The sequence below is a fragment of the Colossoma macropomum genome, unplaced genomic scaffold, assembly GCF_904425465.1.
Source record: "Colossoma macropomum unplaced genomic scaffold, Colossoma_macropomum, whole genome shotgun sequence".
Lineage (NCBI taxonomy): Eukaryota > Metazoa > Chordata > Actinopteri > Characiformes > Serrasalmidae > Colossoma > Colossoma macropomum.
The window spans coordinates 13599878-13614296 of NW_023494803.1; the positions used below are offsets into that span (position 1 = coordinate 13599878).

The 14419-nt window shown below is 42.1% G+C and overlaps 1 protein-coding gene across 1 annotated transcript in view; it reads left to right on the forward strand.

Annotated features, from left to right (window-relative positions):
• Positions 1–14419, forward strand: part of LOC118823420 (ankyrin-3-like) — a 154183-nt gene that overhangs the window by 88609 nt on the left and 51155 nt on the right. Inside the window, 7 exon segments of the mRNA XM_036593014.1 lie at positions 1163–1360; positions 2345–2443; positions 2872–2970; positions 3097–3195; positions 3291–3386; positions 5402–5477; positions 11407–11530. Of these exon segments, the coding sequence (XP_036448907.1) occupies positions 1163–1360; positions 2345–2443; positions 2872–2970; positions 3097–3195; positions 3291–3386; positions 5402–5477; positions 11407–11530 (791 nt within the window).

The window sequence follows — 14419 nt, forward strand, 5'->3', positions numbered from 1 at the left end:
TTCGAAGGTCTCCTTGCCCCTTGGAACTGAGTTTTAAGGGGTAGTGTTTGAAGTCTTCCCTACGAAATGGGACCCTCAAATAAAAACAGCATTACATCATTAACAGGCAACTAGCCCTGCTCTGTAGGCGACCCTGCCAGTCTGCAGTGATAGCAGAGGAGGGTAAAGTTCAGCTCCTCACTGCTGGGCTTTAGTTACATTTAGGGCATCATATGCCTTCAAAGGGGGCAATTATTTATTATTACCCACCCCTAATTCTTCAGTGATATGGAGCTGAAGTCAGTTATTCGCCAGCTTCTTGTTCAGATTTTCCCACGGGAACGGGAAATTAGCTAGCTAGCTACCGAGACATCAGCTACTACTAGTGATTATAATACATCAAAACAACATTACACTAAGATGATACAGTGGTTATCATAATTTTTAACAGAGAATTCTCACATTTATGTGTTTCTTTGGTCACTTCTGCAGCCATCTTGCCATTTTTTCTTTTTTTCCTAATAACACTCTGTTTGGAGTGTGTCTCTGAAAAACCTCATGTAGCCCTAACACTTTGCCTGACCCCTCTATCTCAACAAGAATTGGGACCCCCTACCCCTAGTCGTGAACTCACAAAACAGAAGGGTAAGGGCTAAGGAGTTGTAGGGGCGAGGGGTGAAATGGGATTTGGGCCTAAGTTGCCCTTGAGTTAGATAATGTAAACAATCCTGAAATTTATTTAAAACTTTGTGAAGAAAGTTTCATGAAACACCAATAACGTATTTAAACACTAACAGCTGCTTGTGCTACTGTTTATTCTTCTTTGTTAGTCTAGTTAATATTAAGAGACCCTTATCAGTCCCACAACAGAGAAATTTCACCTCTACATTTAACCCATCCATGCAGTGAAATACCACATACACACTAGTGAACACACACACTAGGGGGCAGTGAGCACACTTGCCCAGAGCGGTGGGCAGCGCTATCCGCAGCGCCCAGGGAGCAGTTGGGGGACTTCAGTCACATACTGTCGGTTCAGGGATCGAACCAGTGAAAAAATTAAAGCTAACCTTGTAAAGCCCACCTAAGAGGATCTAGACTTGCAGTTAGTACCATGCTAGTTGGTGAGGTGTAAGCAGAGTTGCTCATTAGGTTAATAAACGGTGCTGCTCTCTCTCTGTAGAACGGATACACTCCTCTCCACATCGCCGCTAAGAAGAATCAGTTGGAGATCGGTACGACTCTGCTGGAGTTCGGAGCGGAGACGAATGCAGTGACGCGGCAGGGCATCAGCCCGCTGCACCTCGCTGCTCAGGAGGGCAGTGTGGACCTGGTGTCGCTATTACTGACCAAACACGCTAACGTTAACATGGGCAATAAGGTACACACAAACACACAAATATAACCCTGCATTGTTCATAGAAAATGAGCAACCACCAGGAATAACATAGCATCCACTTAGCAACAGCATTGCAACCATTTGTAATACCATAGCAACCACCTGGAGCACCATAGCAATCACCTGGGATACTACAGCAACTGCCTAGCAATGCCCTAGCACCCACCTGGGATCCCATATCAACAACCTAGCAGTATCCTAACAACCACCTGGAACACCACAACAACCACTCTAGTAACTACCTGGAACACCATAGTATCCCTTTAGAAACACCCTAGCAACCACCTAGAAACATTCTAGCAACTGCTTAGCAACACCCTAGCAACCACCTAGAAATATTCTAGCCATTGCTTAGCAACATCCTAGCACTCACCTAGAATCATTCTAGCAACTGCTTAGGAAGACCCTAGCAACCCCCAGAAACATTCTAGCAACTGCTTAGCAACATCCTAGCAACCAACTAGAATCATTTTAGCAACTGCTTAGCAACACTTTACCAACCATCTAAACACATTCTAGCAACCGTTTAACATTGCAATCACCTAGCAACACCTTACCAGCTACCTGGAATACCATAGCATCGCCCTAACAAATCCCTAGCAACCACCACAGCGACCACTTTCTTCAGGAAATGCAATGTTCTATTTATTCTTTATTTATTTATTATTTATTTATTTATTTATTGTCAGTGGATTTACTTATCTGATTTACTTGATGCTCGTCTGTGTTACCTGTGGTAAATCTACCAAAGCCTCTAGAGGCATCACAAAATACTGAAAACTTGCTGTCACCATGGCAACATTTACAGGGCTGCGTGCCATTGTAGGTCGCGTATCGAGGCTGTGGTGCTCTGAGGAGCAGAGCAGCTTTTTACAGCAGCAGCAGGTAAAGCTTTAGAGGTGATGAAGTGGAGGCAGAAGAGTCTGTACACTCACACCGTGTTCCTGCTGTGTGTGTGTGTGACAGAACGGGCTGACTCCGCTGCACCTGGCGGCTCAGGAGGACAGAGTGGGCGTGGCTGAGGTTCTGCTGAATCATGGGGCTGAGGTGGACGCTCACACAAAGGTCAGGGGTCACAGTGTTTCCATAGAAACCTCAGCATGCTGCACTTTGACAAGAATCACACTGCACACTCTCTGCATAGTATGTGTGAGTGCGTGTGCATGTGTCACTATATAGCCTCTTAGGTCTTATTCATACATTGGCCACTAGGGGTCTCCAAATCCTTGGTTTCTCAAAATAAAAAAGTTTTTTATATATATATATATATATATATATATATATATATATATATACATATATATATATATAAATGTGTATTTCTCTATCTTACTTTTTCTCTTTCTCTCACTCTCTGTCTTTCTTCTTTCTCTCAAGCCTTTTGTTCTTTATCTCTCTTTCTATTGTTTGTACTTGAACAGCATATTATATATTTTCACATCAAACCGTGCTACTGAAGCTCTCTCTCTCTCTCTCTCTCTCTCTCTCTCCAGACGGGTTACACTCCGTTGCATGTGGCCTGTCACTATGGCAACATGAAGATGGCCAGCTTCCTGTTAGAGAATCAAGCGAAGATCAACAGCAAAACAAAGGTGGGTTTGTTTACATGAGATATTTTTATCAGGAGTTTGTATTTTCATCTGTAAACATAAGCCTCTCTCTCTCTCTCTCTCTCTCTCTCTCTCTCTCTCTCTCTCTCTCTCTCTCTCTCTCTGCAGAGTGGATACACTCCTCTACACCAGGCAGCACAGCAAGGCCACACCCACATCATTAATATGCTTCTTCAGCACCGAGCCTCAGCCAATGATCTCACAGTGGTCAGTACACATACAGATATTTATACAAACTTTCAGTGAAATATGAGGACTTTAATTGATTAATCGTACTGAAAGTGTCTCACTGTGTTTTTCAGAACGGTAACACTGCTCTCTCGATCGCCCGGCGGCTCGGATACATCTCTGTGGTCGACACTCTAAGAGGAGTAACAGATGAAAACCTCACTGCCACGGTAACACACATACACACACACTGTACAGTAAGGGTGTACAGTACAGTACTGAAGGAAAATCAGTGAATGCAGTGTGTGAAAGACCCCTGGTATTCAGGAGTCCCATGTTGTTTGGCTGCTAACTCATTCACTCAGTCACTCACCATAGCGGCACTGATGCTTCAATGGCAGCAGAATGTTTGGTTTATCAATTCTTCTTCCTGAAATGCTCTTTTCAGGTTCAGTAATGTGCTCTACCACACGTTAAAGGTGAAGTATGCGATTCTAGAGAAGGATTATTGATATTTAACTCAACCACAAAAACAAAACATGCCCCTCCCTTCAGTGCTCCTTCAGAAGCTCCGCCCAAGATTCATGGATGGGCGTTGCCAAGATGAACAACACAGGGCTAGCAAACTTGTTTTTTTAGATCTTCCTGGTCATAAAACCCTTCACAAACATTGTTCAGACAAATACAATGGTATAACATCAGAGCACAATGACACAACAAGTAGTGTAGCTAGTGTTAGCTAGGTTGCTATCACAAACGAATGGAACAAAACAATGCTATTGTAACAACAGGAGGCAGAACCAGACACTTGCAGATGAGGCTTGAGTTAAGAACTTTAATATCAGAGGGTTCATCCAAAATCACAGTCGAAAAACAGAAGCAAAAAGTCAAAAACCAGAAATCCAAAACTGAGCAAAGGGACAAGATAGGTCATAAACGATATACAGGTCATACACAGAAAGGAGATAACAAACATCAAAAGAACACTTGGTATGCTCAACAGGGAATTGATACTTCGCAATGAAGCATTACAAACAAAAACAGGTGTGGGAGATTAGAAATCCAGTGATGCACAGCATTGATACATGGAGGTTAGAGTCCTGAGTCATGTGATGAAGCGAGGGGTTCTGGGAACTGTAGTGTGAGGCAGCTACATTGGCGGTAGTTTCAGCCGGGCCGGAGGGAGGCGTGACAGCTGAGCTATTGGTTCTGTGAAACAGCAAAAATAAGTTAATGTTGCCCACCTTTCAACAGAAACAGAGCAGCCTCCTCATCCGTTTTCATGCTTTTCAACTCTCCATGAAGCTGAAGGAAGCTTATTGTTCGCCAGCTTCTTGTTTGAATTTTCCCGTTCCACCTTAAATAGTGCAGCAGTTACATTCTGGAGTTTCGGCTTCTTGTCCAGATTTTCCTGTTCCACCTTAAATGGTACAGCGGTAACATTCAGGTGCCTCAGCTTCTTATCCAAATTTTCACGTTCCACCTTAAATGGTGCAGCAGTTACATTCTGCCACCTGAGCTTCTTGTTTGAATTGTTCCGTTCCACCTTAAATGGTGCAGCAATTACATTCTGCCATCTCAGCTTCTTGTTTGAATTGTTCCGTTCCACCTTAAATGGTGCAGAAGTTACATTCTGGCGCCTCAACATCTTGTTTGAATTGTCACGTTCCACCTTAAATGGTGCAGCAGTTAGGCTATATTGAGGGCAGGAAAACAAATAATTAAAAGGTGTAAACAAAATAACAATAATTAGGGAGAAATAAATAAAAACATTGTTATAAAAGAAGAAGAAGAAGAAAATAAAATGTTATGGTCACAGAACACGTGTGCTGTTCCAGTCACAGCATTTCATTCAGACTGTTTTTGAACTAATTAAATGTTGGAGGTCTTTGTTGCTTCCATTTGAGCAAAATGCATTTCTTTTGCTATAAATGATATTATGTAAATCCTCTAAACAGATATGGGGTCTAGATTTTTGTCCAGATCTATGCCAAAGAGGCACCATATATAATGTCCAATGGAATCTAAAACCTTGGCAGTTAGGTTGTGGACCGCTTGGATGAAAATCCAGCTTCTGGTTTTGTAAATCAAACACATTTCCATCAAAATTCATTCAAGGAGCTGATGAGGCTTCATTATATGGAGCGGTTCCTCATACAGTAGAATAAATATGAAGTAAATATGAATTTGGATCGTGATTCTGATCAATGAAGTTCCTTCACTCGTATCCATCTCCTCTCTGCAGCCACCAGTGACGGAGAAACACAAGCTGAACGTTCCGGAAACCATGAACGAGTTCCTGGACATGTCAGATGATGAGGGTAAGACTGGACTTTCCTGACTGTAATATGATTGGTTTGTTCTGTCCTGGTTAGGAGCAGGGTTGGAATTAAACTGTGATTAGAGTTGGAGTTAAACCATGGTCAAGGTTGAAGGTAAAGTCTGGTCAGGGTTCGAGGCAAACTCTGGTCAGAGTTGGAGTTAAACTGTGGTCAGGCTTGGAGGTAAATTCTGGTCAGGGTTGGAGGTAAATTCTGGTCAGGGTTGGAGGTAAACTCTGGTCAGAGTTTAAGTTAAACTGTGGTCAGGGTTGGAGTTAAACTGTGGTCAGGGTTGGAGTTAAACTGTGGTCAGGCTTGGAGGTAAATTCTGGTCAGGGTTGGAGGTAAACTCTGGTCAGAGTTTGAGTTAAACTGTGGTCAAGGTTGGAGGTAAAATATGGTTAGGGTAAGAAGTAAACTCTGGTCAGGGTTGGAGTTAAATCCTGGTCAGAGTTTGAGTTAAACTGTGGTCAAGGCTGGAGGTAAAATCTGGTCAGAGTTGGAGTTAAACTCTGGTCAGGGTTGGAGGTAAACTCTGGTCAGGGTTGGAGTTAAGCTCCGGTCAGGGTTGGAAGTAAACTCTGGTCAGCAGAATATGACTTGCTGTGGTTGAGGAAAGTTGTATCAGTTACTGAGTTAAAATATATGAAGGTCAATGTCTACATTATTTCTTTATCAGCAGGAGATTATTTATTAGTACCATCTTATAATTTAATTATTCATTATTGACATACTGTAACTTTGGTTATGATATAACTGATATGATACTATCATGTTAAATATTAATTATGTGATGAATAACAGTACAGATGTTATTGTGCTCTAAACACTCATATTCATTACACAGACACTCACACAGGCGCAGGATGCTGTAATATTAATGAGTGAGTTTCCACACTGTACTTCTCCATGGAAACACTCACCTGACCTACAGCTAACACCTGCTGACTGAGAGAGAGAGAGTGAGGCAGAGAGAGAGAGAGAGAGAGGGAGATAATGAAACCATGAGAGGCCAATCATTAAATTATTGTTGATTATGGCTAATTATAACTTTTTGGAAGCTCTCTGCAACCATTTTATTATTTTCTTTTATTGTCTACTCATAATACCTCAAATAACGTTTGTTTTGTTTGCGGTGTTTTTTTCATATTTATATTCATTTTTTTTCTTTCCTTTATTTATGTTCACATTTATTGTTAAATAGCCCATGTCTTACATGTTCCTTGTACTTTATTTTTCTATAGCTTTATGGGCCAAAAACCGTCATAAATCATTTCTACACAATGATTTTCCAGCCTCTCTTTATCCCTTACAGTGAAACAGCCTGTTTTTGTTACTGTGTCTTTGATCTAAATGAGCTCTGATCTGATTGGCTACCAAGTATTGTGCCTCATACTTGGTAGCCAATCTGGGCTGAAACACTTCTTATAGCTACAGAACGAATGGGCAGGGCTAAACTGCTGTAGGCTGAATGGGCCGGGCTAAACTGCTATAGGCTGAATGGGCCGGGCTAAACTGCTATAGGCTGAATGGGTGGGGCTGAACTGCTGTAGGCTGAATGGGTGGAGCTAAACTGCTGTAGACTGAATGGGCGGGGCTGAACTGCTATAGGCTGAATGTGTGGGGCCAACCTGCTGTAGGCTGAATGGGTGGGGCTAAACTGCGGTAGGCTGAATGGGAGGGGCTAAACTGCTATAGGTTGAATGGGTAGGGCTAAACTGCTATAGGTTGAATGGGTGGGGTTAAACTGCTGTAGGCTGAATGGTTGGGGCTAAACTGCTATAGGTTGAATGGGTGGGACTAAACTGCTGCAGGCTGAATGGGTGGGGCAAAACTGCTATAGACTGAATAGGAGAGAGAACAGGAGAATATGTGTAAATTTTGTGACATCACAAAAACACTGAACTCAGAATAGGCTGTTTTGTGGTTCCATAGTTTCCATATATGGACTGGAGAGTAAATAGTATGCTTTGAGAATTTAATAGTGTTTATATTAGACTCTTTATTAAAAAAGAGCGAGGAAGTTTTAACTTTAACTGCTTCAGCAACAGCCTGTCTCCTTACATTCACACTAATAAAGTCCAACTGAACTGAGAGAGAGGGAGAGAGAGGTGAGGTCAGTGCAGTAGAGATGAGTGCTGGGTGGAGAGCCGTATTCCGTCAGTTTATGATCATCATAATCTAAAGCGAACAAAGTTCTCCATGTACACGCCCTGACCGCGTTATCTCAGCACATCTCCACCGCTGACCCTGAGTGACCACACGGGTTACGTAATCTTCTCAAGAACTTTTACTTATGACTTCCAGCTGAATCCGTCAGCTCTACAACTGTACATTACACAGAGAGAGAGAGAGAGATAAAGATAGAGAAAGAGAGAGGGAGTAATGAGAGAAAGAGAAAGAGAGACAGAAGAGAAAGATAAAAGAGAGAGAGAGAGAGATAAAGAGAGAGAAAGGGAGAGGAGAAAGAGAAAGACAGAGTAAGAGAGAGAGACAGAAGATAGAGGAAGAAAGAGCAAAGAAAGAGAAAGAATAAAGAGAGAGAGTAAAAAGAGAGACAGAAAGAAGAGAGAGAGAGAGAGAAAGAGAGGAAAGAGAGGCACGTCCTAGTTTCATTTGTGTGTGTGTGTGTGTGTGTGTGTGTGTGTGTGTGTGTGTGTGTGTGCGCTAGATAGGCCCCTCCCCCTCCCATCTCTCTCTTTCTGAGCTTCACTGAGTCGATTCTTTGGATTCACTGATTCATTCTGCTGATGGAGCTGAACAGCCCGGAGTATCCCACACTGGGACGAGCGAGAGAGGGTGTGTGTGTATGTGTGTGTGTATGAGCTGATCCACTGCTGCAGTGCGCGACACACACATACGGAGAGAGAGAGAGAGGGAGTGAAAACGGGACGGCTAATGGCGACGGACTGCAGATCCTGCAGATACAGAAAGAGGTGAGAGAGAGAGAGAGAGAAAGAAAGCAAGGAAGAAAACAAATAGAAAGGGAGAAGAAAGATAATGCATAAAGGAGAAGGAGAGAGAGAACTGTGACAGAAAACAAGAAAGTGATCTAGAAAAGACGAGAGAAAACGAGAGAGGAAAATGAATTTGTAGAGGGAGAGAGAGAATGAAAACAAAGAGAAGGGAGAGAGAGGTAAAGAGAGAGCAGGAGAGAGAGAGAGAGAGAGAGAGAGAGACAGAGAGAGGTAAAGAGAAAGGTACAAGTAGAGAGAAAGACAGGTAGAGAGAGACAGATGGAGAGAGAAAGGTAGAGAGATACTGAGGTAGGGGTAGAGAGAGGGTTGGAGAGAGTTGGAAAGAGAGAGCTAGAGAGTGGTAGAGAGTGAGAGAGATAAAAGTAGAGAGCAAGAGAGAGAGGAGGAGAGACAGAGAGTGGTAGAGAGTGAGAGAGAGGTAGAGAGACACAGAGAGTGGAAGTGAGTGAGAGAGATAGAAGTAGAGAGCAAGAGAGAGAGGTGGAGAGACACTGAGAGAGTGGTAGAGTGTGAGAGAGGTAGAAGTAGAGAGAGAGAGAGAGAGGTAGAGGTAGAGTTGAGTGTGGAGTGAATGCTGATGTTTGGAGTGAATGCTGCATCACTGAAGCTTTTCTGAAGACGGTGACTGACCGCTCCGCTCCAGTCAGTGAGTAAGAGTGGACGCTGTGGTTTTGTTTATAGCTGTGTTTATATCAGTGTGAGTACAGAGCAGCTCTGTGACCTGCAGGAACCCGGCTCAGCTGCAGCAGCGCTGCTCTGCAGCAGCCACCAGAAAAAGCAGAGGTGTTAAGTGACCGTGATGAATTATCTAGTGGATACGAATCGGACGCCGGGATAACGTGAGCGTGTGGAGGGCTGTGGGCGCTTGTTTTCATACTTGACTGTAGTATTGACTTTATAAGGTGCTATTAACAAAAACTCCATATTTCATTTCATAAAACTGAAAAAGCAAAAGCTTTTAGTGTTTGGTTTTTGAGGTCTAGAGAGGCTATAAGGTAGTTATAATTGAGATAACAAGTTAATTGTCTTATTATCACAAGATAACAAAGTTGTTTTGACATAGCGAGTTAGTTATTTTGTTACCTCGAGATAACAAAAGTGGTTATCTTGAAGTAACGAGTTAGTTATCATGTTATCTCAAGATAGCAAAAGTTGTTATCTTGAGAAAACGAGTTAATTATCTTGTTATCTCGAGATAGCAAAAGTTGTTATCTTGAGATAACAAGTTAATTATCTTGTGATCTCAAGATAGCAAAGTTATCATCTTGAAATAGCGAGTTAGTTCTCTTGTTATCTCAAGATAACGATCCAGGAAATTATAGCAACAGCTCATGGCCTTTCCGGACTTCTGTAAGTTTTGGTTCCTGAGCCCACCCTTCATTTATTTCGTACTTTTCAGGAGACTCACTTCCAGTTTCCCAAAGAAATCTGCAGACACACCTCCAAAGTTCAGTCTCAGAAGTTGGTTGATCATTTTCTGAAGTAATCAAACACATTCAGTGATGTTGAGGTTTGGACTCTGGGGTGGTCAGTCCATTGTTCAGCTTCTCTGTTTGATGTGTCTGTCTCCTTTTCTGTGAGTGAGGGTTCTTTTTGAACAGCTACACATCCTTTCAGACCCATAGCGCTGAGTTGTCTTCTCACAGTGGAAGGATGGACAGAAACACCTGTGGATGTTTTCAGATCTGAAGCAGCTTGATTTTCTCCTCTCTCTCAAAGATGAAAGCTTTAAGTGCTGTTTATCTGATGGGGTACAGTTTTGGTGTCTACCAGGTGTTCCAGGTGGTTGTTAGGAGTTTTCTCTGCAGGGGTGTGGAAGTGGATTATCTGATATCTCCTCACAAATATCTCCTGAAAAATGAACTTATTCGTTAGTTGCACAAGATGGCGCTGTTTAACTTGGGTTATAAGCAATGTAATGATAACAGCATCCTTCAGCGTATCAGCTGGTGCTACACAGTGACTTTCAACATGGGATTTTAGCAGATCTTCCAAAGATCATGATCACCTTAAATGGTGCAGCAGTTACATTCTGGCACCTCAGGCAACATTTAAGGTAGAACAGGAAAATTTGATCTAGAAGCTGGCGAATGAGAAGCGACTTCAGCCTCGTAAAAACAAGAAACTGTTCTACTTTTGTGGAAAAGTTTCCTGCCAGAGATGCGAGAAAAGCAGCTATAGCTGAGCTAAAGCTTAAAGCAGAGCAAAGTGAGTCTGTGTTTTTGTTTATATTATATTTTCAGTCTATACTAGGACATTAGCACATACTGAGACATGCTGAGCTGCTTTTCCACTACATGGTACCGGCTTGACTCGAGTCTACTCACCTTTTTCGGTTCTCCACTAGGCAAATATACTATTACTGTTACTACTATTTCTGGTACCACCTCCATTGAGGTTCCAAGCGAGCTGAGTCGATACCAAAAGGTGATGTAAAAACACCGCAGACTGCTGATTGGTTGGAGAGAATCGCTAAACACACATGCTAACTTTAGCTACCAGGTTAGCGTAGCCTCTTGTGTCGTCTTAGATCAGCCAGAATCGTCTTGTCGACTGAACTCTGTTGTAGCTTTTCCCAAACTCTCCTATTTTTTGTTTCGCTGCCGTCAGCCTCTTCTGAACACAGTTTCTCCTTCACATCTCGGCAGTTTCATGTGGTGGCGTTATGATGACCAGCTATGGTTCTGTATCTGCAGTGGAAAATGATGTAGCTGTTGAGTCGAGCCGTGCCATACAGTCAAAAAGAGGCTATATTTACAGCCACGGTGGTGAAATGTTACTTCAATAAAATGGATGTAAACTGTTGTAGCTTCCAAGGTGGACTGATTTTTTTTGAAAGGACAAAATAGCTCTTCTTAACATTTGGGTTGCGACCCCAATATATATATGTATATATATGTCTATGTGTCCCAAGAAGCTATATACATCAGTGTGTATGTATTTGTCTTCAGGTGAGGATGCGATGACCGGTGAGACAGAGAAGTACCTGCGGCCGCAGGACCTGAAGGAGCTTGGAGACGATTCACTGCCGCAGGAAGGATACATGGGCTTTAGTATCGGAGCTCGATCAGTCAGGTATCACCTGCACGGCTGTGTGTATGTATGTGTGTATGTATGTACAGTATGTGTGTGCGGTTTGTTTATATGTTTGTCCAGTGCGCACTGGACGCTGACTGTCGAACAAATAGAATTCTCCTGCAGGTAAAAGGGTTTAGAATTAGGTCAGATCTGAGGGCAGGTAGAGGTCAGATAAGGCCTCTGTGTGGACGTCATAAAACTAGAGTCAGTTTAAAGAGTGCCTGGCCACTTGTTTCTCCCGTTATATTAAAAAACATCACTGCAAAGCACTAGAGGGTGCCAGAGATAGAGTCCTCAATGAATGGGGGAGAATAGAGCTAAACAGGTTATTGGTGATTGGTTAGAATTAGCAGGTGATTGGTTAGCATTACTGCTACTTATTGTTGATTGGTTAGCATTACTGCTACTGGGTGCTGACTGCTTGGCATTACTGCTACTGAGCATTGCTTGGTTAGCATTACTGCCAATGAGCGCTGATTGGTTAACATTACTGCTACTGAGCGTTGCTTGGTTAGCATTACTGCTACAGAGCGCTGATTGGTTAACATTACTGCTACTGAGCACTGATTGCTTAGCATTACTGCTACTGAGTGTTGATTGGTTAGCATTGCTGCTACTGAGTGCTGATTGGTTAGCATTACTGCTGCTGAGCGCTGATTGGTTAGCATTACTGCTACTGAGCGCTGATTGGTTAGCAATGCTGATTGGTTGGTGAGCTGATCAGCTCGTTGGCCAAGTAAAGCGGCTCACTGATATCATTTAGAAAGTTCTGGAGCTTAAACGCGCTAAAAAGTATTGAAGTATTTTATGCTTTTCTGTGTTGAGTGAATTAGTGCATTTTCTGTATACGAATGATTGTACATTTTTAAATTACAATTTTGCTCAAAAGCTCCATAGAAACTAATTCATTTTGGACTTGTTCAGGAGCGCCCTCTAGAGTTTCACCAACACAGTGGATGTTATTGAGTGGCAGTTCTCCTCACTAGTGATTCGCTGGTGATACATGTCTACAGACATCACTCTCACAGCTTTAGAGCAACACTGAACGTCTGATAATAGCCACTAATGTTAGCTAGCTGTAGCATCAGCAAATGTTAGCTAACTACCTAGCTCTTTACTTACTTGGTGATTTATTTACATGCTTTTATCATGAGTTACCCATTTTGTAATGCATGTAAACTTTTGTAGCTAACAGTTAGCTAGCTAACTAGTTAACATTACACTAGCTTGTCACTAATCACTAAAAACGTATTATGATTTAGGTTAATAATTAGACAATATATAAACAATATAATGTATATAAAACATAATCATGTTCAGATTTCATCTAATGATAGACGTTGATTAATTACAAAGTACCAGCTCTTATGTATCAATATTGTTATAATCATTATAATAGTGGTCAGTTACTGTTCCCTATAATAGTGTTCTGTTTTCCAGTGTACAACACAATTCCCATCAATCACATTTCCCCATGCAATCTATATGAGCATATAGAATTCATGGTTGTATACAGAACCATTCCTTTTACTAAAGAACCCCATCTTTGTTAAGAGTTTAAGGAATAGTGATTAGGGGGCCAGTGCAGGTGAATCTGAGGTGAGTTCAGAGGGCAGGTGGAGGACGGGCTGAAGGTCAGAGGTTAGGTCAGGCCTGCAGGGAGAGGATTAGAGCTGTGCTGTATACGGCCGGAGCTGCACGCAGTTAAACTCTATTTACAGCAGATACATTTCACACGGAGGATTTAAGCAGATTAGATTTCTGTGGCGCGCAGGACAGAGTTACTGACGGAGAGGCTTAGATTCATTCAGAACCTAAATAATACAACTCAAATCCACAAAATGAATATTCAGAGCATCCACAGTGTATTGCAGTTATAGACGCAGCTCATCTGTTAATGTACAGGCTCCTCTAATCCTTCATTAGCGCTATCAGTGAGTGAGTGGCAGTACAAGGTATGCGTTTCTAATAAAGTGGCCAGTTAGTGGAAACATAATGTAGGTGTTTCTAACAAAGTGGAGAGTTAGTAGAAGCACAAGATAGGTGTTTCTAATAAATTGGACAGTTAGTGGGAGTACAAGGTGGGTGTTTCTAATAAAGTGGCCAGTTAGTGGAAGCATGATGTAGGTGTTTCTAATAAAGTGGACAGTTAGTGGAAACACAAGATAGGTGTTTCTAATAAAGTGGCCAGTTAGTGGAAGTACAAGGTGGATGTTTCTAGTAAAGTGTCCAGTTAGTGGAAACATAATGTAGGTGTTTCTAATAAAGTGACCAGTGAATGTGTAAACCTTGAACGTTTATTAACAGCCTATAATCTGCCATATGGACAGAAGAGAGGGAGAGAGAGAAGGATGGAGGGATTGAAACAGTACTCTGTCAGTGCTGCATTGTATGGAACAATCATTGTTGATTGTGTGTCATGCGCGTGTGTGTGTGTGAGTGTGTGTGTGGTGGCAGGTGGCCGGTGTAAAGGTTTGATAGGATGTTTTGTTGACAAGAGTGTTCATCACATCACAGACCAGAGCAGTCGATACCACACTCATTCTCTTAAAGCGATAGTTTGGCAAAGTATCTAATTCACCCACCCACCTCCCTTCCAACCCTAAATGTATAGGACCAGCCAAAACTTGCTTGGTGTCTGAACCTCACTTCTTAAGTTTTAGCACTGGAGGTTTAGCGTTAGCTAGTTCACATTAATCTTGAATGACTGAATTTAGAAAAACAGTTGTCGTCTGCAGAATTAGTGAGATATCATGTCCAAATTCAGTTTTGAAGTTTCACATGTGAGCATTACAGAGTCTTATTTTACAGCTCACATTTTCCCTGATGGTGATATAATTTTAATACCTTTATTTCCTTCTGACCTAGCTTCTAATATCACTGGAT